Source organism: Schistocerca cancellata, chromosome 1 (assembly GCF_023864275.1).
Source record: "Schistocerca cancellata isolate TAMUIC-IGC-003103 chromosome 1, iqSchCanc2.1, whole genome shotgun sequence".
Lineage (NCBI taxonomy): Eukaryota > Metazoa > Arthropoda > Insecta > Orthoptera > Acrididae > Schistocerca > Schistocerca cancellata.
Genome location: NC_064626.1, coordinates 520065859 through 520093479, shown reverse-complemented (window position 1 = coordinate 520093479; position 27621 = coordinate 520065859). Strand labels below are relative to the sequence as shown.

At 38.2% G+C, this 27621-nt stretch overlaps 1 protein-coding gene across 1 annotated transcript; it reads right to left on the bottom strand.

The window, feature by feature from the left end:
- Nucleotides 1-303: 303 nt before the first annotated feature.
- Nucleotides 304-27621, bottom strand: LOC126178934 (eukaryotic translation initiation factor 3 subunit I). The gene is made up of 6 exons (XM_049924569.1): nt 27465-27621; nt 27094-27340; nt 6736-6888; nt 6367-6494; nt 1088-1288; nt 304-599 (listed from the first exon to the last, which is right to left on the bottom strand). The coding sequence occupies exons 1-6, from the start codon at nt 27465-27467 to the stop codon at nt 351-353; spliced, it is 981 nt and encodes a 326-aa protein (XP_049780526.1). The 5' UTR covers nt 27468-27621; the 3' UTR covers nt 304-350.

Below are 27621 nucleotides of genomic sequence, written 5' to 3'. Positions count from 1 at the left end.
TTCCAATCAATGAAATTAACTGTAGTTATAATCAGAACATCCTCTAACTCTTATTACAGTAACAGCAAGTGGTCCTAATATATATATGGTAAACTGAAATACCTAAAAACCAATATTTTTCAGTCATAAGCCGCATAACTGATTATATTACCTCTATCCTAAGCAGGAATTTTGGTGCCACATTTAAGAAACTAGAATTTACAATTTTGTATGCAGTTAGAGAGGAAATTGTTACTATCAGTTGATCAGGAAAATAAAATGTAGACTTTATAAAATGTGGAAAATTTTAAATGAAAAAATTATTTACTTGACAAAATTTATTTAGTATATGATACACCTTAATATAAGATTCAACAATCAAAAGTAAAATCAAAATATGATTGATCAAAGCTTTGAATGCGGACATAACCATCCTCTCCGCCTGTACTGAAACTTCTCCCATCAGGGTGAAATGCAACGCTATTGATAGGACCGAAATGACCTTTCACGCGTGCAAATTCCTCTTCAAATATAAGATGGAAGAATCTAGATTCAAATTTTCCAGATCTTGTTGATGTGGTTGTTACATCCATTGCTTCCTGACCACCACCAAGCACAACCTGGAACATCGTTTCACAATTATAATGTAACAAAGACATATCAACAAATAAAAGAAGAAATAATTTTAAAGGTTTCTTTACATATAAGACAAAAAATATATTGAACACTAAGCAGAATCTACCATATACTTTCAAAAGAAGAGCTTTTCGAAAAATGACTTTAAACTCATGACACATTTGAACACACCACCCTATAGCTTTGTAGCTTCATTGGCAAGAGGCTAAAAATTTGAAGATTTCAGGCTCCATATACAATCAAATGAAGTTGATCGAACATGAGTTACCCAGAAAGTTAAAGGAGCCAGCAGAGGGCAAAAATTATAGCAATAACACCTTTACTGACTGGTAACCTTCATGTCACCTTTTATCTTACACACTAGACCGGTTCTTGCCCTCTATGTACCAATATCTTAGAATTTACTCTTAATATAGTGAGGTTATTAGCTGAGGAATCGACATTGAAGTGTTAAATATGGAAATTGACTTACATGGTGCTTTATAGGTGAAATTGCAGCACTATTGCAAGGTCGATCTGTTTTGTAGCACTTCAGACACATCAGTGTATCCGTATCAAATAATTTTGAAGTGTGGTCCTTCGATGCAGTTATAAACATTGTTCCATCCTTGCTCAACTGCATATCATTAATTGACCTAGTGTGGTCAGAGACAGAGGCCCTTTCTTTGCAGGACTGGGGGAAAAAAACCAGTGCTATTATACGTACATTTTATAACAGAAAAAATTAACACTTCACTAATCATTTCACTTTGAACCAAGGAGAATTCTTGATATGCACTCTAATGTGTGTACAAACATTGTTACACTGAATATAAATAGCTCACAAATCCACTTATTACATGACAGATCCCAACTGCATTACAAGAACTGCCACCAAAACCATACACTTTAATAAATTCATGCTTTCACCATCTGCGTGCGGCTTTTAGTGAATAATGCTCTTTGAAAACTAGTTTCAGCAGGAAATATTTTCAAACTTACATAAAAATACATTATAATAAAAATGTCTTGGTGGGATATGTTAACATGTAATGCATTATATTCAAGTTAACAGTTGCCTTGGCCAAGAAAATTAACATCAGAACCTTCTGTACTGCTGTCACACATTCTCCACATTACATAACACACAGATTTGTCACAATAATTGGATAGATAAGAAATCTACTCTCCAAACAGCAGCAGGAGACAACACTCACAAAAAAAGAATTTAGATATGCAAGCTATCAGAGCCAGTGGCTCCTCCCTCTGGCGGAAGGGCTGAAGGGGAAGAAAGAGGTGTGAAAGAAAAGGACTGCAGAGGTTTAAGAAAAGGGATAGTGTTCGGAAAAGTCACCCTGGATCATATGAGACTTACCGGATGGCTGGTATACACCATACACCCACTGCCTATGCCCAGCAACAAACACTATTCTGTTGCAGAGCATGCTCTACAACATGATAGTTGTGGGCTCGGTGCCTGTTTCACCACGTGCACTTTCCGGATTCTTGCCCCAGACACCAGTTTCTCCAAACTCCGCAGGTAGAAACTAGCGCTACAACATGTCCTTGGTTCTCACCACCCTCCTGGCATCTGGCCTTAATTTATATTAATTTCTTCCTTATCAGCATTTGTTTCTTCACAGTAACTACTCCTTTCTTCGCTCCATTTTAGTTTTTTACATCTTTCACTTCCTGCACTTACATTTCCCCTCTCATTCCTCACGCATGATGTTTTTGCAGTAATCTGTCTTGCATATCACCCTGTCTTCCACCTTTAAGCTCTCAGGTTTTCAAATCTCATTCAGTGCAGTCCCCAACAACCAATCTTTTCTTTTCTTTTCATTCCGTCCAGTAAGTCTGCCCTGATCCAGGGTTTTTGGGTGACTTTTTCAAACTCTGCTCCTTTTCCTAAACCTCTCCAGTCCTTTTCATTCATCCCTCTTCCTTCCCCTTCAGTCCTTGTACCAGAAGGAGCCACTGGCTATGAAAGCTTGCACTCAAACCATTTTTTATATGTGTGTTCTCCTGCCGCCACTTGGTGAGTAGATTTTTTTATCTAGCCAATTACATTATACTGTCAAAAATTTATTATTTTTGTTGTTAGATCTGTCACAATAGTATGACATGCACCAATAGATCTAATATCTGCAAATGGGGATTCTACTGTCCACATGACAGCAGAAGACCCATTTGCAAATGTTAGACTTATTAATGTATGTTGTATAACTGTGACAGGCCTGTGTTGCATAATATGGAGAACATCTGACATAAAAAAAGGTTTCGACATTAATTTTCTTGACGAAGACAATTGTACACTGGCAATGGGTGTAGGTGTTTGTCTGTATTAGCATGATATTTTTATGTAAACCTGAAAATGATGCTCCCTACTGAAACTTGTTTTATGTTTGAACTGTTGAGAACATAAAAATACATAAAAATTATATATATGATTGAGTAATCACTTTATTTACAACCTGCAGCAAAATAGGCATGCTAAAGACGACAATGAGTGACCAGTTCTGTTATATAACATATCACAATCTACACAATTTCAAATCAGTACTTTCACTGCAATGAAACTCAGAAAACAGAAGAAGCATTAAAATACATTCACATTATAAAAATAAAAAAGTACTAAATCAGCCTAACATTTTTATTTCGAACTTAAAACTTTAATGAAGACAAACAGAAAAGTAGTAAAGAATCTGGAGTTTTTCGAATTTGATGACCTCAAATGCAAGGGTACAGATTTAAGTACTTTAGACGGTATTCAGGAAATACAGTAAAACAGCTTAGGGGGTACTAACAAAGTCTGATTACAGATCTTTTTTATACCTTAATCTAAAATAACTTTGGGCTACCTCACCAATTAAGCTACTGAGTTACTCCATCCTCCGTAAAGAACAGTAATATTGCCTGCACTTGGTTGGTTTTTTTATTCAAGTATAGACCACTGGTATAGAATGAGTAGTTAAGGATAAACATCTTTAATCTACTTTTGAAAAGACTTCTGCCTTCTCATTTTATTTCCATTGGTAGATTGTCTAAAAGTTTTACAGCTGTATATTTCACCCCTTTCTGTGCCAATGTTAGATTGATTCATTACTTTTCCCTCTAGTGTTGTATTGTTGAATATCTCTGTCACTGTCAAACTCAGGTCGTACATAAATTTCTCAAGCTAGGCTGTGGTTAGTATTTCCAGCTGCTTAAAGAGATGCTTGCAAGATGTACGAGTATCAAGTACACACACTTCTCTAATTACTTTCTTCTGTGCTATACATACATTTTGCCTAATTTCATATGCCATCAGTGAATGAAAACGTGCAAAATATGTTAAGTTACTTTTATATCACCAAATTCGGCAATTATTCTTACGATAAAAGTCACTGAACCTAAACATTTTACAAGTCTACTGTACAGTTTCCAGTTTAAGTTTTAATCAATATGTGCACCTAAGCCCATAGAATTTTTCTGCCTTGTTTATTACTTCTTGTTGGTATATTACTTTAATAGGAGTTGGGAAATTTCTGACAGTATGAAACTGGATGAGCTGCGATTTTTCAATGTTTAAAAGTAGCCCAATTCTGTGAAATCATTAACTTTTAAAAATTCATTTACTATTCTCTCTGTTGTATCTTTGCTCGGCTCCACAACAATATTTATCATCAGTAAACAGGCCTAATTCTGCCTCCTGATTAAAATACAATGGCCGATAATTAAGATAAAGTAAAATGGTAAAGAGCCCGTGATTGGTCCCTGAGGGGCTTCCTCTATAATTTCTCCCCATTCATCCTACTTAGCCGGAATACCAAGTGACTTTATTCTTCACAACAACTCATCCAGAACAGCGGCAGCATATACGTGAGTTGGAACTTTAATAGTGGAAACTATTTATTTACAGCTCGTACAAAATAGATACATATTCCAAAGTTTTACTGACCTTCAAAGTAGTCACCAGCATTGTGTATAACCCATTGCCAGCAATGTGGAAGTCGTAGGATAGTCTTAAGCAGTGCTAGTTGTGTTGACAGTTCGAATGGTGCGGTCTATTGCCCGACAAATTTTTAGCATTTCTGAAATGAATGCCATGAAGTGTTTCCTTCAGTTTGGAAATCGAGCTGAACTTACAAGGGCTTAAGTTATGGGAGTGCAGTAGGTGGTGTAGCACTTAGAAGCCCCATCAGTCAAACAAATCAGTAACAGCTTCCACTGTATGTGCTTGAGCATTGTCCTGCAAAATGATGGTCAGGTCCTGCAGAAAGTGTCATCACTTCTGTCTCTATGCTGTTCATTTTCAGAACACAACCTACGACCAGCTTAGAGACAGAAGTGATGACACTTTCTGCAGAATCTGACCATCATTTTGCAGGACGATGCTCACGCACGTACAGTGCAAGCTGTTACCAATTTGTTTGACTGACGGGGCTGCTAAGTGTTATTCCACCTACTGCACTCCCCTGACTTAAGCCCTCGTGAGTTCAGTTCGCTTTCTAAACTGAAGGAAATACTTCACGGCATTCGCTTCAGAGCTGCTACAAATTCGTCGGACAACAGACAGTGCTGCTCGAACTGTCAACACAACTGGCACTGCTAAGAGTATCCTATGGCTTCCACATCACTGGCAATGGGTTATACACAATGCTGGTGACTACTTTGAAGGTCAGTAAAACTTTGAAATATGTATCTATTTTGTATTAGCTGTAAATAAATAGTTTCCACTATTAAAGTTCCAACCCTCGTATATGAAATGCATGTAACTAAGGACACAAAATATGTGCTTAGCAGGACACAGTTTTGGCTTATATTTGAGCTTTGACTTCTAATTCTATAAGTATAAAAAAATATAAAATTCCAACTGCTGTGAGGTCTTCTCCTTGGGTGAACTGGAGCAGATCCAATTCATTTACACCTTGAGCTGTGGTTGACAAATTTCAATACAGTGAATGTATAGACCTACGGATCAAAAATATCCCACAGTTTTTAAAACAGAGCAGAATCTCTGCTTTGAACTTAACTGAAGTTGAAAATACCATAGAATTAAAATTTGGCAGTTTCTAATAATACATTAAAACTCTGTCCATCTACACATTCAATCAACCTCTAACAGATGCAAATTTAGCACTCGCTCACAATGAGAAATGCATTACAAACTGAACCATTTATGTAATTGCTACAATCAATTTGTTAACACTTAAAACATATCCTTGTGGGACAACCTTATATCTGTCTTGACAACTAAAATTTTTTTAGTACAAAGTAACACACACACACACACACACACACACCACAGATCTGCAGAGCGAGGACTGTTATGAATAATTTAATGCAAATCCATTTTTTGACAGAATATAAAGTGTGTATAAAAACATAATAACTATTGTTTTATTTGAGATATGTGTGTGAACAACGTACTGTTGCAAAGAGCAAACACTCAAGTTTTACATGGTTCCCACTAAGTGCTGGCATTTTAAACCAAAGGGTTACTGAACAATGGATTGGTCGCACTGAAACAAATGATTCAGCCCTACATTACAGGTCAACGCACCCGACTAACTATGTATGTACCTCCATTACCAACAACAATGAGTGAACTGATACACATTAATACTTACAGCAAATAGCAAAACTCTACTGCATTTAATTCTTATGCATTACCAAAAGTCTTTTCAAATGGCCCTCTCCTTAGAACTAAGTAATTTATCTGACCAATTCTGCATAGCAGCATTTCATATGCCACAGACTTCATCAAACAAAAATAAAAAATAAACTCACTCTTAAGTCCCACAAGCGAAGAACTCCATCTTCATGCCCTGTTATTACAGTCTCATCTAGTATTCCCCAAACTGCTGACGTCACTCTTGGTCCAGTAACAGGTAATTTCAATATGGGTTCCTGCTGGCCTGATTTGTAAATTAAGTCATTTTATGATTTTGATACATACAAGATTGACAAGCGAATAATTTAAAATCACAATCAGTTTGAATTATGTGTAAATTGTTTCAACATTTTTCAAAGTTTAGTAGAAAGATGTGAAACTAAATCCACATATTTCACATTAAGTTAAACTATGCAACTTACATTATTACACATTGTACATAAGAAACTGAAAGTTGCCATGTCTTTGAATAAATAATGGCTTACCAATTGAATTGTCAGCATTTCTCACATCTATAACATGTATTTCACAGTTAAATCCATAGTGTTTATCTGTTGAGTACACTGCCATTGTAGCACTGTAACTAAAGGCACAGGTTCGAACAGAGGAATTGGCAGGGACTGTTCCAATATTAACACCTGAAAATAAAATTAAAAATTTATTGGATGCTCGAACTGCTGCAAATAAGTCAGGGGGGACTTGTTCCTCTGCAGAAAATAATGGTGGTGGTGGTGGTGGTGGTGGTGGTGGTGCGAACTGGAGCTTCTCTAAAAATCAGAGAATGATCAGTGATAAGAATGAGCAAGAAGAAATTCACAAAAGAAGAATCAGCCAAGTAATCTAATTGGTGATACCTGGCAAGAAGAGCTGCCTTGAGAGCAGGGTCACAAATCTCTACTCTTTTCAGGAAGATATGATTCATCATAAAATATATGCATATTACTGAAGGAAGAAGTGTGACACTTAAATAGCTACATGCCACTCTTGTAGCAGTGGATCTGTTTCAAAGTAGTGAGTCGTCCTTCCTAAAAGTAATGCAAAAGTTGCGATTTCATCATATTTGTGGCAACAAGTTATTAACGGAATGCCAAGATATTACAGGCTGGCAGTGCTGTTTTCTCAAGGAATTAGTAGGTACACATTTTGGTATCATTTGGCTCGACGAAACATGGGTGGATGCAGAAAACAGCTCAGGAAAAGTTTACTTTTTCACATTCATACAGGATGAATAGCTATCGGCTGAAAAAACGGTCCTGTATCTCAGGAGAAAGAAAATGCAAACCTGTTTCAAGAAATTAAAAAAGATTAAGAAATATACAACATACCAACTGAAGAAGCAACAGAACAACATATTTTTGGAAGGGAAGTGTTAACTTTAGGATACCACGGCAGGAGCAGTAAGCGGAAAGGTGTGGAGTGGTCTCTGTTACATGTTCTGCAGATAATTTGAACAATTCTGTTATTCAAATATTGTGGAATAAGGCAGCATACATGACATGTATATGTGCCTATTGCTAACATTAATACACATTTAATTTTTTAGTCATAATCACACAACTACATTTAAAAACTAAGTGCTTTTTTATCTCTCCCAGGAAAGCTGCTGTCTCATCATCAATATTATAAGCTGGTGTTTATTCCTATTGCTAACTTAATATATTCGATCATAAATGCATTAGAGGCCACAGGGAAAGTTGAAAAGAGAGTAGGTCTGTTGTGGGCACCTTGGAGTCTGAGTGACCCTGCTACTCACCTCAGAGGTTTTGAGTGGCACTTAAGAGAAACAAAGACTGCTTGATATTATTTAGCTGCTGGTTGAAGCCTTCTCAGACAGACAAAACACACAAACTTATATAACACACAGAATCGGTCCTGAGGAGTTCCAAAAATTAGAACTCTAGTGAATGAAAATATATATATATACACAGATACATGCGGATGGATATGTGTGTGTGTGCGAGTGTATACCTGTCCTTTTTTCCCCCTAAGGTAAGCCTTTCCGCTCCCGGGATTGGAATGACTCCTTACCCTCTCCCTTAAAACCCATATCCTTTTGTCTTCCCTTCTCCTTCCCTCTCTCCTGACGAGGCAACCGTTGGTTGCGAAAGCTAGATTTTTGTGTGTATGTTTGTGTTTGTTTGTGTGTCTATCGACCTGCCAGCGCTTTTGTTTGGTAAGTCTCATCATCTTTCTTTTTAATTATATTTTTCCCACGTGGAATGTTTCCCTCTTATATTCTTATATATATATATATATATATGTCAGTCGGGACGGAAGTACAGAGGCAAAGATGATGTTGAAAGACAGGTGAGGTATGAGCAGCGGCAAATTGAAATTAGAAATTAGTGGAGATTGAGGCCTGGCGGATAGCGAGAAGAGAGGATATATATATATATACAAATGTCTGCTTGTGTCTTGTATGTATGGATGGATATGTGTGTGTGTGCGAGTGTATACCTGTCCTTTTTTCCCCCTAAGGTAAGTCTTTCCGCTCCCGGGATTGGAATGACTCCTTACCCTCTCCCTTAAAACCCATATCCTTTTGTCTTTCCTTCTCCTTCCCTCTTTCCTGACAAGGCAACCGTTGGTTGCGAAAGCTAGAGTTTTGTGTGTATGTTTGTGTTTATTTGTGTGTCTATCGACCTGCCAGCGCTTTTGTTGGGTAAGTCTCATCATCTTTCTTTTTAAATATATATATATATATATATATATATATATATATATATATATATATATATATATATATATATATGAATATAATAGAGGGAAACATTCCACGTGGGAAAAATATTTCTAAAAAAAAGATGATGAGACTTACAAAACAAAAGCGCTGTCAGGTCGATAGACACACAAACAAACACAAACATACACACAAAATTCTAGCTTTCGCAACCAACGGTTGCCTCGTCAGGAAAGAGGGAAGGAGAGGGAAAGACAAAAGGATTTGGGTTTTAAGGGAGAGGGTAAGGGGTCATTCCAATCCCGGGAGCGGAAAGACTTACCTTAGGGGGAAAAAAGGACAGGTATACACTCGCACACACACACATATCCATCCGCATATACACAGACACAAGGAGACATTTGTAAAGGCAAAGAGTTTGAGCAGAGATGTCAGTCGGGGCGGAAGTACAGAGGCAAAGATGATGTTGAAAGACAGGTGAGGTATGAGCAGCGGCAAATTGAAATTAGAAATTAGTGGAGATTGAGGCCTGGCGGATAGCGAGAAGAGAGGATATGCTGAAGGGCAAGTTCCCATCTCCGGAGTTCTGACAGGTTGGTGTTAGTGGGAAGTATCCAGATAACCCGGACGGTGTAACACTGTGCCAAGATGTGCTGGCCGTGCACCAAGGCATGTTTAGCCACAGGGTGATCCTCATTACCAACAAACACTGTCTGCCTGTGTCCATTCATGCGAATGGACAGTTTGTTGCTGGTCATTCCCACATAGAACACTTCACAGTGTAGGCAGGTCAGTTGGTAAATCACGTGGGTGCTTTCACATGTGGCTCTGCCTTTGATCGTGTACACCTTCCGGGTTACAGGACTGGAATAGGTGGTGGTGGGAGGGTGCACGAAACAGGTTTTACACCGGGGGCAGTTACAGGGGTAGGAGCCAGACGGTAGGGAAGGTGGTTTGGGGATTTCATAGGGATGAACTAAGAGGTTACAAAGGTTAGGTGGACGGCGGAAAGACACTCTTGGTGGAGTGGGGAGGATTTCATGAAGGATGGATCTCATTTCAGGGCAGGATTTGAGGAAGTCGTATCCTTGCTGGAGAGCCACATTCAGAATCTGATCCAGTCCCGGAAAGTATCCTGTCACAAGTGGGGCACTTTTGGGGTTCTTCTGTGGGAGGTTCCGGGTTTGAGGAGACGAGGAAGTGGCTCTGGTTATTTGCTTCTGTACCAGGTCGGGAGGGTAGTTACGGGATGCAAAAGCTGTTTTCAGGTTGTTGGTGTAATGGTTCAAGGATTCCGGACTGGAACAGATTCGTTTGTCACGAAGACCTAGGCTGTAGGGAAGGGACCGTTTGATGTGGAATGGGTGGCAGCTGTCATAATGGAGGTACTGTTGCTGGTTGGTGGGTTTGATGTGGACGGACGTGTGAAGCTGACCATTGGACAGGTGGAGGTCAACGTCAAGGAAAGTGGCATGGGATTTAGAGTAGGACCAGGTGAATCTGATGGAACCAAAGGAGTTGAGGTTGGAGAGGAAATTCTGGAGTTCTTCACTGTGAGTCCAGATCATGAAAATGTCATCAATAAATCTGTACCAAACTTTGGGTTGGCAGGCGTGGGTAACCAAGAAGGCTTCCTCTAAGCGACCCATGAATAGGTTGGCGTACGAGGGGGCCATCCTGGTACCCATGGCCGTTCCCTTTAATTGTTGGTATGTCTGGCCTTCAAAAGTGCAGAAGTTGTGGGTCAGGATGAAGCTGGCTAAGGTAATGAGGAAAGAGGTTTTAGGTAGGGCGGCAGGTGATCGGCGTGAAAGGAAGTGCTCCATCGCAGCGAGGCCCAGGACATGCACAATATTTGTGTATAAGGAAGTGGCATCAATGGTTACAAGGATGATTTCCGGGGGTAACAGACTGGGTAGGGATTCCAGGCGTTCGAGAAAGTGGTTGGTGTCTTTGAAGAAGGATGGGAGACTGCATGTGATGGGTTGAAGGTGTTGATCTACGTAGGCAGAGATGCGTCCTGTGGGGGCTTGGTAACCAGCTACAATGGGACGGCCGGGATGATTGGGTTTGTGAATTTTGGGAAGAAGGTAGAAGGTAGGGGTGCGGGGTGTTGGTGGGGTCAGGAGGTTGATGGAGTCAAGTGAAAGGTTTTGTAGGGGGCCTAAGGTTCTGAGGATTCCTTGAAGCTCCGCCTGGACATCAGGAATGGGATTACCTTGGCAAACTTTGTAAGTAGTGTTGTCTGAAAGCTGACGCAGTCCCTCAGCCACATACTCCCGACGATCAAGTACCACAGTCGTGGAACCCTTGTCCGCCGGAAGAATGACGATGGATTGGTCAGCCTTCAGATCACGGATAGCCTGGGGTTCAGCAGTGGTGATGTTGGGAGTAGGATTAAGGTTTTTTAAGAAGGATTGAGAGGCAAGGCTGGAAGTCAGAAATTCCTGGAAGGTTAGGAGAGGGTGATTTTGAGGAAGAGGAGGTGGGTCCCGCTGTGACGGAGGACGGAACTGTTCCAGGCATGGTTCAATTTGGATAGTGTCTTGGGGAGTTGGATCATTAGGAGTAGGATTAGGATCATTTTTCTTCGTGGCAAGAAGACTTACCCCTAAGGTAAGTCTTTCCACTCCCAGGATTGGAATGACTCCTTATCCTCTCCCTTAAAACCCACATCCTTTCGTCTTTCCCTCTCCTTCCCTCTTTCCTGATGAAGCAACCATGGGTTGCGAAAGCTTTAAATTTGTGTGTGTGTTTGTTATTGTCTCTATCAACATACCTACACTTTTGTTTGGTAAGTTACAGCGTGTGTGTGTGTGTGTGTGTGTGTGTGTGTGTGTGTGTGCAGTACTGAAGGTAAGTAATGACCAGCAATTCTGTGTCATTTGTTAGTTTTCTCGAGTGAAATTTTCTTTCAGATATGGAGAATTAAACATATGAAGACAAAACTAATAATATGAAAAGGATAGATTGCTACTTATCACTTCACAGAACTGTGTGGCAGACAGGCCTAGCACCCAGAGACAACAATGGCCACATGTGTAGGAGTTACGCATGCGTGTGTTTTGTCTACGCCTGACAAAATATTTCACGCAATAGGTAAATAATATCTAGCTATAATTTTTTTCTATGCGCCTACCTGCAACTCAACACGTCTACGACTTTAGTAGCAATCAACCTTTTTCATATTGTTGTGCCATACCAGATTTTCCATTGTTTGTTTTATACGATGGGAACGGTAGCTAATATATGTCTAATTAACACGTAGCCATCACAAAGTGATCGAAATAATATATATGCCAAGTCAATCTAAAGGGCACTTTTATCAAGTAAGGCCACAACATAACAATAAAACAATTAAAACATTATTTTATTGATAATTTGAGAGAATCCTTATCAAAACAGAGGGGCCGTGTCATTTGCAGAATTCTCTCAATGCGTCAACATCTACATAAATACTCCACAATTTGCCTTACAGGTCATGGCTGCTACTAATCATTTCCTTTCCTGTTCCACTTGCAAATAGGACAAGAGGAAAAATATCTATATGCCTCCGTATGAGCCCTAATTTCTCATATCATATCTTTGTGGTTCTTATGTGAAATGTATATTGGAGGTAACAGAATCATTCTGCAGTAAGCTCCAAATGTCAGCTCTCCAAATCCTCCCAAGAGCGCTCCCTGAAATTAATATTGCCCTCCCTCCAAGGGACTCCAGCTTGAGCACCCAAAGCATCTCCATAACCCCAGCTTGCTGCTCGAACCCACCAGCAACAAATCCAGAGGACCATCTCTTAATTTCCTTGATCTCCTATCTCAATCTGACTTGGCATGGATCCCAAACACTCAAGCAGCACTCAAGAATACATCGCAACGGTCACTCCCAGAGATGAACCACACCTTCCCAGAACCCTCACAAAAAACTAAAGTTGGCCATTTGCTCATCCCATCACAATCCTCACATGCTCACTCCATTTCACATCACTGTGCAACACTACGCCCACTTAGTCAAACAACATGACTGTGGCAAGCAGGACAATACGAATGCTGTATACAAATGTTACAGGCTTGTTCCTCCTCCTCACCTGCATCAACCCACATTCCTCCAAATCTACAGCCAGCTGGCATTCATCACACCAATCAGAAATCCTGTCCAAGTTATTCTGCATACTCCTACAGACACTCAACTTTGTTACCCCACTTTACACCACAGCATCATCAGCAAACAACCGTACACTGCTGCCCATAAAGTTCGCCAAGTCATTCATGTATACAGAGAACAACAGTGGTCCTATCACACTTTCCTGTGACACTCTAGACGACACGCCTGTCTCTGATGAATATCTGCTGTCGAGGACAACACGCGGATTTCACAATTTAAATAGTCTTTGAGCGACACACACATTGTGAACCCATTCCATATGCTCATAACTTCTTTAACACCCTGCAATGGGGGACCATGTCAAATGCTTTCTGGAAATCTAGAAATATGGAATCTAGCCTGATGCACTGCATCCACAATTTTCAGTATATCATGTGAGAAAAGGGAAAGCTGAATTTCGCACGAACAATGCTCTCTAAAACCATGCTGATTTATGGACATAAGCTTCTCGATCCCAACAAATTTTATTATATTCAAACAGACTATATTCAAGGATTCTGCAGCAAACCAATGTTAGGGATATTGGTCGGTAATTTTGCAAGTCTGTTCTTTTGCCCTTCTTATACACAAGAGTTACCTGCACCGTCTCTTGGGACTTAGTCCTGTGCAAGAGATTCATGACAAATGGAAGCTCAGTAAGTGGCCAATGACAGACTACTGTTTGAAAAATCGAATTGGGGTTCCATCCGGACCTGGTGACTTATTTGTTTTTAATTCTTCAGTTGCTTCTCTATGCCAGGGACACTTATTACAAATGGCACGTTCATACAATTATCCTGTGTGAGCAACTTCTTGAATGTGAAATTTAAAACTTCAGCTTTCATTTTGTATCTTCAACTGCCACACCAGAACGGTCAACAAAGGACTGAATGGAAGCCTTAGATCCACTTTTTCAGTTCTCTGCATATCTTTTGCTAAGGTCTGACAATAGTAGTACAATTTCTACTAACCTTTTCTTGTCATTTATATGTTCTCTTCTAGAGGTGGGCCAAACGGTTATTCTGGAGTAACCGTTATCACAGTTCCAGTTATTCTTTGATAACCGTTATCGTTAACGGTTATTAATAACTGCCAAGTTATTTTTCGCTAGCAAATACCGATAACTCCGACAGTTAAATAACGACATAGTTGGAATCCATCAGTTTAGTTATCAGTATAACTGCGAGTACTGAGTAGTGTGAAATAGCAGGAATGTTGTATGAATCGTGTCATAACCTCAGCTTATTAACTCCGGGTACATTTTAGTTGATGTTAGAACGATTATTAGTGTTTCAGATTATATGTTTGTAGGTTATCGGTCGCTATTAGAAATATTATCTTCGCAGCTGCGACAGAAAGTACGCGGAACTTCACCAAAGCACTGTTTAAGTAAAATGTTAACAACGTGCATTTTTAAGTATGAAGTAATATGTAAACTGAGTACTGTAGGTGAAATTCGAAGCTTAATTTCTTGTGCTGCTCACATAATAGAATAAAGTGTACAGCCTTGTAATACAACAAAAAATATGCGTAATGTGACAGATTCGTTTACTCTTGTGGTGTAAAAGCTAGTCCTATTGGGGAAAGTGTGAGTACGTTAATCCAAGTTTTGTCAGATTTGGAAACTGTTCGATTTCTCCAGCTACAGCATGTTTATAACATGTGAAGACATGCAGTTAGAAAAGGTTGACAGTGTTACATTTCTGGGACTACAACTCGATAATAAATTCAGTTGGGAAGGGCATACCACATTTTTTCATTCTATTATTTCATAAGGGAGCATATTCTGTGGTAACTTATCAAACGTAGCAAAAGTTTTTCGCATGTAAAAGTGTGTAATAAAAATCGTTTGTGATATCAATTCAAGAACATCATGTAGGAACCTGTTCAAGGAACTTTGTATTCTAACTACTGCTTCCTAGTATATTTATTCCTTAATGAAATTTGTTACAAGTACTTCCAACCAATAGCTTAATACATAATATCAATACTAGAAATGGGAACAGCAATCTACATAAAGACCTAAAATCACTTACCTTGGTCCAAAAGGGGTCCAATATTCAGGAACATGCATTTTCAATAAACTGCCAGCAAGTCAGCAACCATTAAAAACTTGGTTTCAGATAAAGCACGGTTTACAGTGTGTTTGAAAGACTATTTGATACAGAAGTGTGATTCCGCCCGTCATCAATATGCCGGAAATAGCTATTTTAAGTGTGTCTATAACGTTACTACATACACATGGCAACAAACACGAAGATACATATAAATAATACAATAACATTTCCCACCAAAAATACAATCAAACCAACAGGACAACTGCGGGAAGTTGGGGGTTTTAGAGTGAGGACAAGGTAGTAAAAAAAACACACCATGATCCCAAAACATAAAATGAAGAACAACAAGAAAAAAAATACAGCATTCTTCTACACCAACAAAAATCTGCAGGAATCGGACACTTCCCTTGAACAATATAGGTCAACCATAGGTGACCATACCAAAACACCAATACCCACCACTAAAAGTACGAAAATTGGAATCGGACATTTCCCTTGACTTACATAGGTCAACCTCAGATGACGATACTAAAACATCAGCACATACAACTGTGAAAATGGGAATCAGTCATTTCCGGTGACCTATATAGGTCCACCACAGCTACTCATGCCAAAAAACCAACACCTACAACTGCGAAAAATAAAACCACAATCCCAAAAGTCCACAAATCAATCATCCCTACATAAATTAAATCACATTCAATACTTCATAAATACACAAAACATCACAGCTAGAAGAAAAAATAATAATTACCACCAGCAAATTCCGGCACTGCAACCTAGATCGACACACACAAAAACCAACTCATAAACACCGTGCCGTAATGACATTCATACACCACAACACCTTTACGTCGAAGCAGACGGGTGGAATCAGACGCTTCCATTGACCACTCCTTCTACTCTGTAGATGAATATCGTAACAGAGACTGATAGACCAACTTAGTTTTGACAGCACTTGGTTGCAACAGTCAAGATCGGGTATTCTGTGTATGATAAATTTATTGAAAGTGCGTATCTGTTTTATTCTGACAGTGTATCAATTCCGTAAATATTAGCATTAACTGTGATATATTCACATATTTTGACAATCTCCTGACAAATTATGAGGTTGATAATTATTATATTCCACTGTATTATGTTATACGTTCTGACATGTTATTTGACATTTGCGACGGCCAGCAGCTATTTCCGAAGAAGTACGTAAATATTTGTTCGCTCCAGTAACTATCGTCTCTGTAATATCACCGGGGTCTAAGACTGGAGTCACTGTATCAGGAACACAGACACACAGTTATTCCGTTACCAACTTCCAGGTTACTTGTAATGGTAGTCCGATAACTGCCAGAGAGCGAGAACTGTGAGCCAATAACGATAACTGCCAGAGGAAAATACCTATCTCCGACAGTTATTTCCATAGTCGCTCGAATTCCTTATGGTACCTCTCTTTATACAACCCGTCCAAGCTAAACTGACACATGAGGCGGTGGCTTAAGGGAACGACCGTACTTGTTAATGCCTGTACTGCAGCTCCTATCAGCCACCGCTCGGACATTAATCTTATTTAATTGTTTGTGCTAAAAGTAACGAAGGTGCACGATATAGTACACAGTTCTTATCAACAAATGGCGCGCAGTCTCACAGTTATTCCCATGGCCTATAGAACGCCTTCCAAATGGTCTATCCTCTCCTTAGTTCCTAGCCAGTTCTCCGATGAGTTGACGAGAAAGCGTAGTACGATCTTCGGTCAACAGATGGCGCGAGGCACTGTTGACATTAGACAGTTATTGAAATAACTGCCTGTATCAGAGGAACGGTTATCGCAGTAACCGTTAGTTTTCAGTAACCGGTTATTTCTATCAGTTACGTTATTTTTTGCCACCTCTATTCTCTTCTGAACCGAGAGTATGACAGTCTCTGCTTCTTCAACAGTTACCGAGTCTTGTTATTAAGCGAAGATGGAATGTCCTATCCAGACAATGTTAAATTTAGTGTAGCCATTGACATGAACCTTTACAGGACAAACTGTATTGTTGCGAGTCTACTGAACTACAATAATGGGATTTCAGCCACTGCTTTCAGAAATACGATTTTGTAATTACATGGTTAAAATTTTGTGTACTTTTTTTTGCATGTTATACTAAATAATTTTAATTATACACATTACTTTCTTCTTTTAGTTCAGTAGACTCAGTATATGTATGTTATTATTCCCTGAATATTTGAATACCCAATTCAAAGTGGTTTCTGAGATTAGGGAAAAATGCAAAAGAAAATGTAAATTTTCAGGAATGGCTTCTAAAGTTTCAAAAGACTGTAACTCAATATAAGCTCAACTTTTTATTTTTAGTCACTCAGAAGCACTCTGCATCATTCTGTATATCATTCTCTTAATCTTTTTCCAAGTTTTTTCTTCTTTCTGGACTCCTTGGTGGCCAACTGTGCTGCATACTCTGCTTTATCAATGCGAACCTCGTTCACTCGTTGAAGTTCTCTGACACAGTTTGCTTCAGGATTAATTCCCGTATGCTTCAGCACTTTCACCCTACAAATGTTTCCATAATTAAAAGCAGTAACAGCATCCACTGACCCCCCACTTTAGTGTCTTCATTCCAACAAAAACATTTTTTGGTAAGTGAGTCCATATAAGATTATTGAACAACTCATTGGTATTTTGAGTCTGAACACGGAGACACTTCTTCAGTAATTCAGGATTTGTCGGGTCTATGTAAATATGTTTTACGATAACTATGACTGCTGCTGGGATGGAATGTTTATGGCTGTATGAACTTGAGTACTGGGCATTGTAGCAATTGCACCATGAATCAGGTCCAGGAGGGCAAAGGCGGTGTACTGGGTTTTCATCAGTTGACAGTCTGTGGAAGAGGGTAGCCCATACTGCCTGCTTCATTTTTAACAAATCCTCAGTATTATTTCTAATGGCCATTCTGTAATACTGCTGTAGTTCATCAATCATTTTGCCTGTCAGCCTGCCTCTTATGGTTTTACCATCAGAAAGTTTCTTGTCCCTCCAACTTTGTTTCAACTTTCTCAACCTGGTGCCCATCCTCTTCTGGACATGACCAACACATTACAGTTTTGTGATAATCTACTCACCATACGGCTGAGCAGCTACTACACTGTTATATGCTTTTGAGTCTCCATCGCCTACGAGCACATTCCTCTTTTGTTCACAGATCGACTAAAAATTTCAATAGCTGCAGAGGCCTCCATACCACCACTTGTTCTGTCATAATTTCTGTCACAGATATGCCCTTGTTCATTCCCTGATTTACACTTATAACAATGTTTGGTTAAAATCTGTAAATATATTACCTTTCCAGTATCCACACTGTTCACCATAGCAACAGAATTCTTAGAACTGTAGCCTCACTTCTGCCAAGTGCAAGCAAAAGCTACAGGTATGTCAGTCATACCATCATTTTAGGAAATGACACCTATCGTCACACAAATCCTTGAAATTTTAGGTAGTGGAAGTTTATCTAGATATATTCACATTTCCAAAATGTAACTGTTGCAGGTCAATTACTTTTTCACTTATGATAAAAAGAAGTTATATAGATCCAGGAATTCATGGACGAGCTCCTTTATAATTTAAAAATGCAGTAGTTCCTAGACTTTTTGCAGTGGAAGCTTTATTCTTTTTTTTTAGGCGAAGAGGAAAGTTTTTATTTTTATAGTCATGCTTCCTGTACTGAATATCCATCTAAGAAAAAATTGTAAATCATTTCTTTTAAACAAAAACCATGCAAGGACATAATTTTTTAAGGTATTGCCCCTCATAGATACTTTTGAAAAATTTACAATATTATTTGAAATATTCCACTATGTCATGAAAATGAATCAGTTTGTAGAAATAATGGGAAGTGTGGAAAACAATGTTATTGTAAAAGAAATATTGAAGTTGCTAATTCATGACTACCATGTCACCACTAAATTGCAGAAGTTGGCTACACTGGATTTCTTTAGGAACAAATCATATCTGAGACCACTGTTTTATTGCCACTACTATTGGTTAAAAGTTAAATTGTTGCAATTTGTAACTATTCATTACAAAACAAAAAGAAGTCCCCTAATGTTACAATAATAATGTGAAATACTTTTGTAATGAAACAATGGGATAGACTGATTTTTCATTATTTAATTACTTTTTAGGTTAAACAAATCATCTTTTGAATTCTTTATGACAAATATTGGTTATATGACTGAAGCAGTATGGAAAGAACAAGTGGCTGAGTAGAAAAGAGGAAAGACATTGCCACATGATACAGTGCAAAAAGTAAAGAGTTTTTATTTGGATGATGAAAACACACGAATAATGCCTGGGAAAAATGGCAAAGTGAGCACCAGCAAAAATTCCTAATAACAAAAGTGTCTTGCTTTAAGTAATTTAACTGAACTGTATTCTCTCTTTAAAAAAAGTACCCTGAAGAGAAAAGAGGATTCTCAAAATTTGCTTCTCTTTGACCAAAACCGTATACTTGCAGGATCATCAGGAACATATACCGTATGTGTGAGCATTTACCACCAAAATTTTAAATTGCTTCTAAATTCCATTTCTATTAAAGAAACATACCAAGATCTAATTAAAATAATAACATGTGATACAAACAACCAAGCCTGTATGCTTCGTCTGTGTGAAAAATGCCCCACCGGTTCATTGCTTCAAACCCACTTAGAAAATGAAATAGAAAATTATGATCCTGATGAGATGGTTCAGTACAGTCAATGGGTATCAACAGATAGAATGACTAACTGTTCAAATCACTTCTGCATCAGAATTCTGTGACACCCTTATTAAGAAAATTGAAAACTTACTCCTCACTCTTGTTTCTCAATCACATATTATCTGAAAATGAAGAAGGAAACACTTGATGAAGGATCAGTGTTAATTTTAATGGATTTCAGTGAAACTCTCAATTTTGTTGTTAAAGATGAAGTACAGGGGCACCATTGGAACAATGGCAGCTGCGCTCATCACACTGCCCATATATATTACAAAAAGGAAAAAGAGTTGCATGCAAAAAGTATTTGTATTGTTTCTGACTATCTACAACATGATGTTGCCTTTGTGTAAGAGACTCAGAGGACTCTCTTGAATTTTTTTAAGTGTGAATTTCCAGAAATTCATCTTGCGTATGTTTAATATTTCAATGATGGTTGTGGTGCACAATATAAAAACTGTAATAATTTCAGAAATATCTGCTACCATGAACATGACTGCAACATAAAGTGCAGCTGGTCCTTTTTTACTACCAGCCTACCAGCCATGGCAAATCTCCCTGTGATGGTATTGGTGGCCACTATTAAAAGATTTGTCACAAAAGCAACTTTGCAAAGAGTTTATAAAGATCAAATACTTACAGCTTCACAGGTATTTGAATTCTGTCGCGAGAACCTGCAAGGCATTTCAGTTCTCTTTGTTTCAAAAGACGAAATGGTACAAGTCAGACATTATCTTTCCCAGCGCTTCATAGGGTGCAAAAACAATTCGTGGAACATGATCTCCCTGTGATGGTATTGGTGGCCACTATTAAAAGATTTGTCACAAAAGCAACTTTGCAAAGAGTTTATAAAGATCAAATACTTACAGCTTCACAGGTATTTGAATTCTGTCGCGAGAACCTGCAAGGCATTTCAGTTCTCTTTGTTTCAAAAGACGAAATGATACAAGTCAGACATTATCTTTCCCAGCGCTTCATAGGGTGCAAAAACAATTCGTGGAACATGATCTATGCATCACATTGTATCAGTATCACCAACCAAGATTGGAGCAAACAGGCAAAGCTGTGATACAGATTTTACTGTCGTACATGATTTCTCAGAACCACTTCCGCCACTAATGCCAGAATACAATGTGCAACCCAACTGCTATGCTGCATGTGCTATGACTCTTCTTGGTATTTGGGAATTGTTGAGAAGGTGAATTGGGAAGAAGGAGATGTTACAGTAAGGTTCATGCATCCTCATGGACCATCTCAGTCCTATTGGTCTGATAATGATGATTCTTTCTCTCATATTCTGCCTGAAGTTGATATCATCACAGCAACAGGTCATATTTATTCTCTGAACAAAGAGTCCTCAAAGTTGGCGGAAGAAAAGTTGTTCTCACACAAAAAATATTATCTAAGCATCACAGTATCTCGTCCTATGTGTAGTTCTGAATCAACTTGAATGAAGATTGAAGCACCAACATTTTGTGCAGTGTTGACAATATTGGCTTTTGACAAAATGCTTAAATATTATAAACAAAATGCTATGTATTTCTTACACTGAGTTAATTTGGTTATGACAGAGGTAAAAAAGTGTTCATATGTCATGTAACATACAAGTTGTCCTATTTTATAATGTGTAATTTTATTTCATATATTGTCATTTTTGTGCAATTTGGATATTGTTATGTGTACTTATGTTGTTAATGTCTCTTGGGTAGTAATTGTATTTCTCTCCGTGTGTGTGTGTGTGTGTGTGTGTGTGTGTGTGTGTGTGTGTGTGTGTGTGTGTGTGTATTTTTTGTGACGAAACTTTATTGTTTGTAGACAACTTTCTAATTTTTTCAGTTTTACAGAGGGGAGGCAATTGTCCAAAATATTTTTCTAATTTAACAATAAAAGTAAATAAAATTAATTTACAAATATTTAATTGGACAATTCTAACATGTTTTCAGTAACTACATGTCTGAAAGGATATTCAGAGAAAAAACTGTCAGCATATCATTTTTTTGTTTAAAAACTGCAGCCAATTTTCAAATTTTTACAGTCTGCTTTGAAGTAACACACTGCATCAAACTTTCCGCAATTGCTACCAACAGAATGTACATAAAGCAATAAAAAAATGGCAAAAGTTCATGATATGAGATACAAAAGCAGTACACAAAACCTCAGTTCACAACTAGATAATGGGTGTCATAGCCAGAATGACTTGACATGGAATAACCCACAGAACATTTATTTTTCAAAGTTTTGATGATTTTCCTTATTTTACAAGAGGTTGTTAGATAAAAATTGATCTGATTTCTCAAAACAGACTCTTTCATGTACCACATGGCTTTTTCTTTCGAACTATTCTAATCAATTTCTTCACTTACAGTTAAGAGATGGTTGTTAAATATGAGGGCAAGTCAAATGAAGACCTATGACACTTTGCTTGATGATGTACAGTTACACCGTAAAAAGCACAGACAAATTAGAAGTTTTCAACCATGGAATTTGGTAATTTTAGACCATGCAATTCAATATGGGCACAGCATAGCCACATAGCCACTTGAGAATATATATGATATGAAAGTTAATGTAAGGAAAACAAAACAAGAGGAAAAGGAATCTGAAAATAATGAAGAATGGGACAACATAACATTTTATGAACGAACAGAATATATAAGCCCAATTTGGAACTAAACTCTACATGTATCTGACTAAATTTAAGATTACCTTTTTTTTCACGTCAAGTTCTGTAGGAACAAATTGAGGAGCAAATCTCCAATGTCATGGAACATGTCAGTACATGAAATTACAACATAAAAGTAATAACAGATGAAAATAAAATGTTTGTGAACCCGAAAAAAGTAACTCAATAAGTTTAAGTAAACGCAATCAACAATACAACAAGAATCAGTTTAATTTTTCAAGGAACTCCTTGACAGAATAGGAGTGACCCATGAGGAAATTCTTCAGTTTTGATTTGAAAGTGCACAGATTACTGCTAAAATTTTTGAATTCAAGTGGTATCTTATTGAAAATGGATGCAGCAGTATAATGCACAAAAATATCCTTTTAGAATGGGAAGAGTTACACCAAAATACAATACTAAAAATTACAGCATTAAAACTTTGAACAAGATCCTGAACGGGGGCTTTCCGCAACAGTTTACTATAACTGAACACCTAGAAATTTGAACTGTTCAGTTTCACTATCATAGGCCCATTCTGTGAAATTAAAACGTCATGTTTTGTTGAATTGTGTGCTAGAAACTGTAAAAACTGAGTCTTATTGTGATTTAGTGTTAGTTTATTTTCTACAAGCCATGAACTTAGGTCATGAACTGCACTATTTGAAATCGAGCCAATGTTGCACACAACATCCCTTGCCACCATGCTAGTGTCATCAGCAAAAAGAAATATTTTAAGAGTTACTTGTAATACTAGAAGGTATATCACTTATATAAATAAGGAACATGAGAGGCCCCAACTGATCCCTGTGGCACCCCTCACTTGACCGTAGCCCACTCAGACTCCACATCACAGCCACATCGTGAATAATGACCTTTTGCTGTCTGTTGCTACAGTAAGAGGTGAACCAATTGTGAGCTACTCCCTTTATTCCATTATGGTCCAACTTCTGAAGCAATATTTTGTAATCAATACAATCAAACTCCTTAGGTAAATCAAAAAATATGCCTATCATTCGAAACCTTTTGTTTACCCCATTCAGTACCTCACAAAGAAAAGAGAATACAGCATTTTTAGTTCTTAAACGAGATCTAAAGGCAAACTGTACATGTGATACAAAATGATCAATTATCCTTACATACACAGCCTTTTCAATAACTTTAGCAAACATTGATGGCATAGAAATAGGTCTAAAATTATCAACATTATCCCTTTCTCCCTTTTTATAAAGTGGCTTTACTACCGAGTACTTAAACTGTCCAGGAAACTGATCATTCCTAAAGGAAGAAATACAAATATGGCTAAATACAGGGCTAACATGTGCAGCACAGTACTTTAATGTTCTGCTAGGCACTCAATCATAACCATGAGAGTCCCTAGTCTTCAGTCATTTAATTATTGGCTCAATCTCCCCCTTGTCTGTATCACAGAGGAGTATTTCAGACATCAATCTTGGAAAGGCATTTATCAAGAAAGTTATAAGATTCCCTGAAGAAGCTAAATTTTTATTTAATTCACCAGCAATGCTCAGAAAATGATTGTTAAATACTATAATACATCTGATTCATCAGTAACAGAAATATCTTTACTACGAACTGACTTTATATCGTCGACCTTGTGCTGTTGACCAGACACTTCCTTAGCAACTGACCATATGGTTTTAATTTTATCAGGTGAATTAGCTATTCTATTTGCATACCACATACTCTTTGCCTTCATAACAACAATTTTCAGCACCTTACAGTGCTGTTTTTAATGGGCTACTAATAGCTTAATTGTGACTACTTCTAACATTTTGATATAATTCCCACTTCGTTCTACATAACGTACTTGTCCCACTTGTTAGCCACTTTTGCCGCCTACTACTGCTAGTACCCTGTTTAGGAAGTTGTAATCGAAAGCAACTCTCAAAGAGCATGAGAAATGTTTTAGGGAAAGCACTATATTTATAATCTATGTTGTCGGCAGTATAAACACGCTGCCACTCTTGTTCCTTGAAAAGGTTTAAAAACACTATCGCTGTTGGATTAACTTTCCTACATAGTTTGTAATTATATGTGACCTTTGTGTTGCTTGAGGCTTTCCCGACGGACATGTTGTATATATGGTTCTCGGGCGAGACGTCGGATGTCATAGTGAAAACTCCACAATATTTCGTCAGCGAACCTGAAGATGTCGGCCAGTTGCGCTGTGACATCCGACGTCTCGCCCAAGAACCATATATACATATGTGACCTTTGTTTGACTACAGAACCCTTTGAGTATTAAAATTTGTGCATCATGATCTGAAAGGCCATTCACCCTTTTACTAACAGAATGTCCATCTATCTAGTAATGAAGAATGAATAAAAATACTGTCTATCGCTGTGTTACTCTTCCCCTGCAAACTAGATGGAAAAAACAGTCTGCATCAGATCATATGAATTTAGGAGATCTACCAACATCCTTTATCTTGCACAATCATATACAAAATTAATATTGAAGTCACCACATATAGCTAATTTCTGGTACTTCCTACAAAGTGAATCAAGAACCCTCTCAAGCTTGAGCAGAAATGCTCTGAAGTCAAGAGCGTCTGATCCCACCCGTCGGCTTTGACCCGTGACGTAAGGCTGTTGTGGTGTGTGACGTCACGAAGGCGGGGAATCTAGTTCGTGAGAGTGGCATGTTTGTAGGTGTCGTTTTGATGCGATCGGTGGTGCTCTCTGGCGGTGTGTTAGGTGATATTTTTGGTTTAGTTTGCGAGTGTGGCGTCGTGTGCGAATTTGCTTTTTTTATGTCTTTGGTAGGTATGGATATGACCGACAGGGTCAACAGTTTTTGGTTGTCGGCTATGATGGGGGACAGTGCATTGTCTCTAATAAAATTTCTTCAACTATTCAGATTTTTGGATGAATTTGTGAAGTGTTCAGTATGTTGCGAAGAAATGAGGCTTACTTAAAGTTCCGGCGTCTCAGACCAGGTACGGCTGTATGTGGAGATGTCGTAAGGATAAGAGGTCAAGGGAAGTGTTCGATCCCAATGTGTGGCTGTGAATGTTGGTATTGGTATCGGGAGATGTTTTTGAGCTATATAGGTCAAGGGAAGGGTTAGGTCCTAATTTATGGGATCGGGAGCTGCTGTTGAGCTATATAGGTCAAGGGAAGTGACCGATTCCAGTGTTTAGTGGTATTTGGGGAGATTTGTAATGTCAGTTTTTTTCGTCATTTTGCGTGGTTTTGTATGGGGGTGGGTATCTAAATTTGTTTATATTAGTTTGTCCGCACCCAAAAACCCCCTATTTCCCGCACTTGTCCCGTTAGTGTCAGGCTTTTTGTGGAAGGTGTGTGTGTTTGTTTTTCGATGTATTATCGTCCTCATAATGTGTATGTAACAACTTTATATGCACCTGGAATCGTTGTTTATGGTCGTTTCCGCAATAATTGTGACATCATGGGTCAAAGCAGACTGGTGGGATCGGACGCTTCCGTATTTCCGGTGACCTAATATAAACAACAACAAATACAAGTTTAGTTTCATTAAATTTAACTGCCCCTGCAGAACATTCAAGTATCTGTTCAGTGCAGTGCCATGATACATCTATGGACTCAAATGGAATACTGGTTTTTACTTTCACACCCACTCCCCTATTCCAAAAGAAACTCCTTGAAAAACAGCCAGCTAATCTGTATCCTGGTAAAGGAAGCCCTTGAATTGTCAAATTATTTAAGTGGTGCTCCCACACAGGCATACCAATATTTTCCTATGTACATATATGCTTGAACAAGGATGCACCCACTGGCATGATGTATTTGCATATTTCTGCATGCATTTTTTCATATTTTAGTTCTTTTTAAGAAACAGGGAAGCAGTTATAATTTGCCTTCATTCCTTCCACATACCTGAATTCTCTTCTGTACAATAGGATTTAAAGAACACTGTGAATGAATGATAACCCCACTAGCACTCAAACTTCTGCTGCCAGCTGCTGTACAGAAGAGACTTGCACAGAAAATCAGAGCAGGGATGATGGTGAAACATACTAACATACATGATATGCCTAATGCACTGTAAATAAAATTATTTCCCCTGTGTTTGAGATACTAACATTCCAGTGGACCATAAGTAACATGTTTACACATTAGTGGGGAATGTCAACAGATCAAAATGAATGACACAAAAATTACAGCAAGAGAAATAACATAAAAGGGCAAAGGCAAGAGAAATGAAATAAAATGGTAAATAAAACAGTCTATGAATTCTAAAATACTAGGGATATGACAAAGAGAAGCGTATGTTGGCAGCAATAGGCAAACATCTAATAGGCAGTATGTCAACAAGTGGACACGGAAGGCTTGACAATTTTGTAATGAGAACTGTAGTCTGCAATAAGCAGGGAATTGCAAAAATCCATATAGACTCCTCAGGCATTCAACGATCCCAAGAAGTTTAGCATCATCATAAACTTGTCGGAAGTGAAATACAATGGATTAAGAGTGACGAGAGAACAAATCCAATAGCAAAGGCATTTAAAATGAGTACGTTATTTCATAGCTTCATCCTGACGATAACTGCTTACCTGTTTCACAGTCCCATAGTTTAACTGTATTGTCAGCAGCCCCCGACATAAAACGTGTGGTATCCCAGTTGACATCTATCGTCCATACTGCTCCCGAGTGACCATTGAAAGTGCCGAGCCGTTCTCCATTCACAGAATACCAAACGTTCGGTTCTTGCCCCTTAGATGCTGAGAAAAGTAGATCCCCTTCCCTGTTATACTTAATTTGTGTGATGGGACGATCATGTCCGTGGAGCAATAAGGGTTTCTGAAATAGGTTCATAATAAAACGTGTTAAATATCCAAACACAAATTCCACATTTACAACAATCAAAAGTAAATCAGCTCTTACAGGTGAATAACAATAATAATAATAATAATAAATACACTACCATATTGACAAGCCTTGCGAATACAAGTGTCTCGTACCCAATACCCACATGCAGCAAAAACTGTCAAATACTCTAATTGTAAAGATATTTCATTACAAAGATAGTATTTAGGAACGTAGAGCAGTTTAGTCTGTGGAGTGTCTCGCGCCAGTAAAAC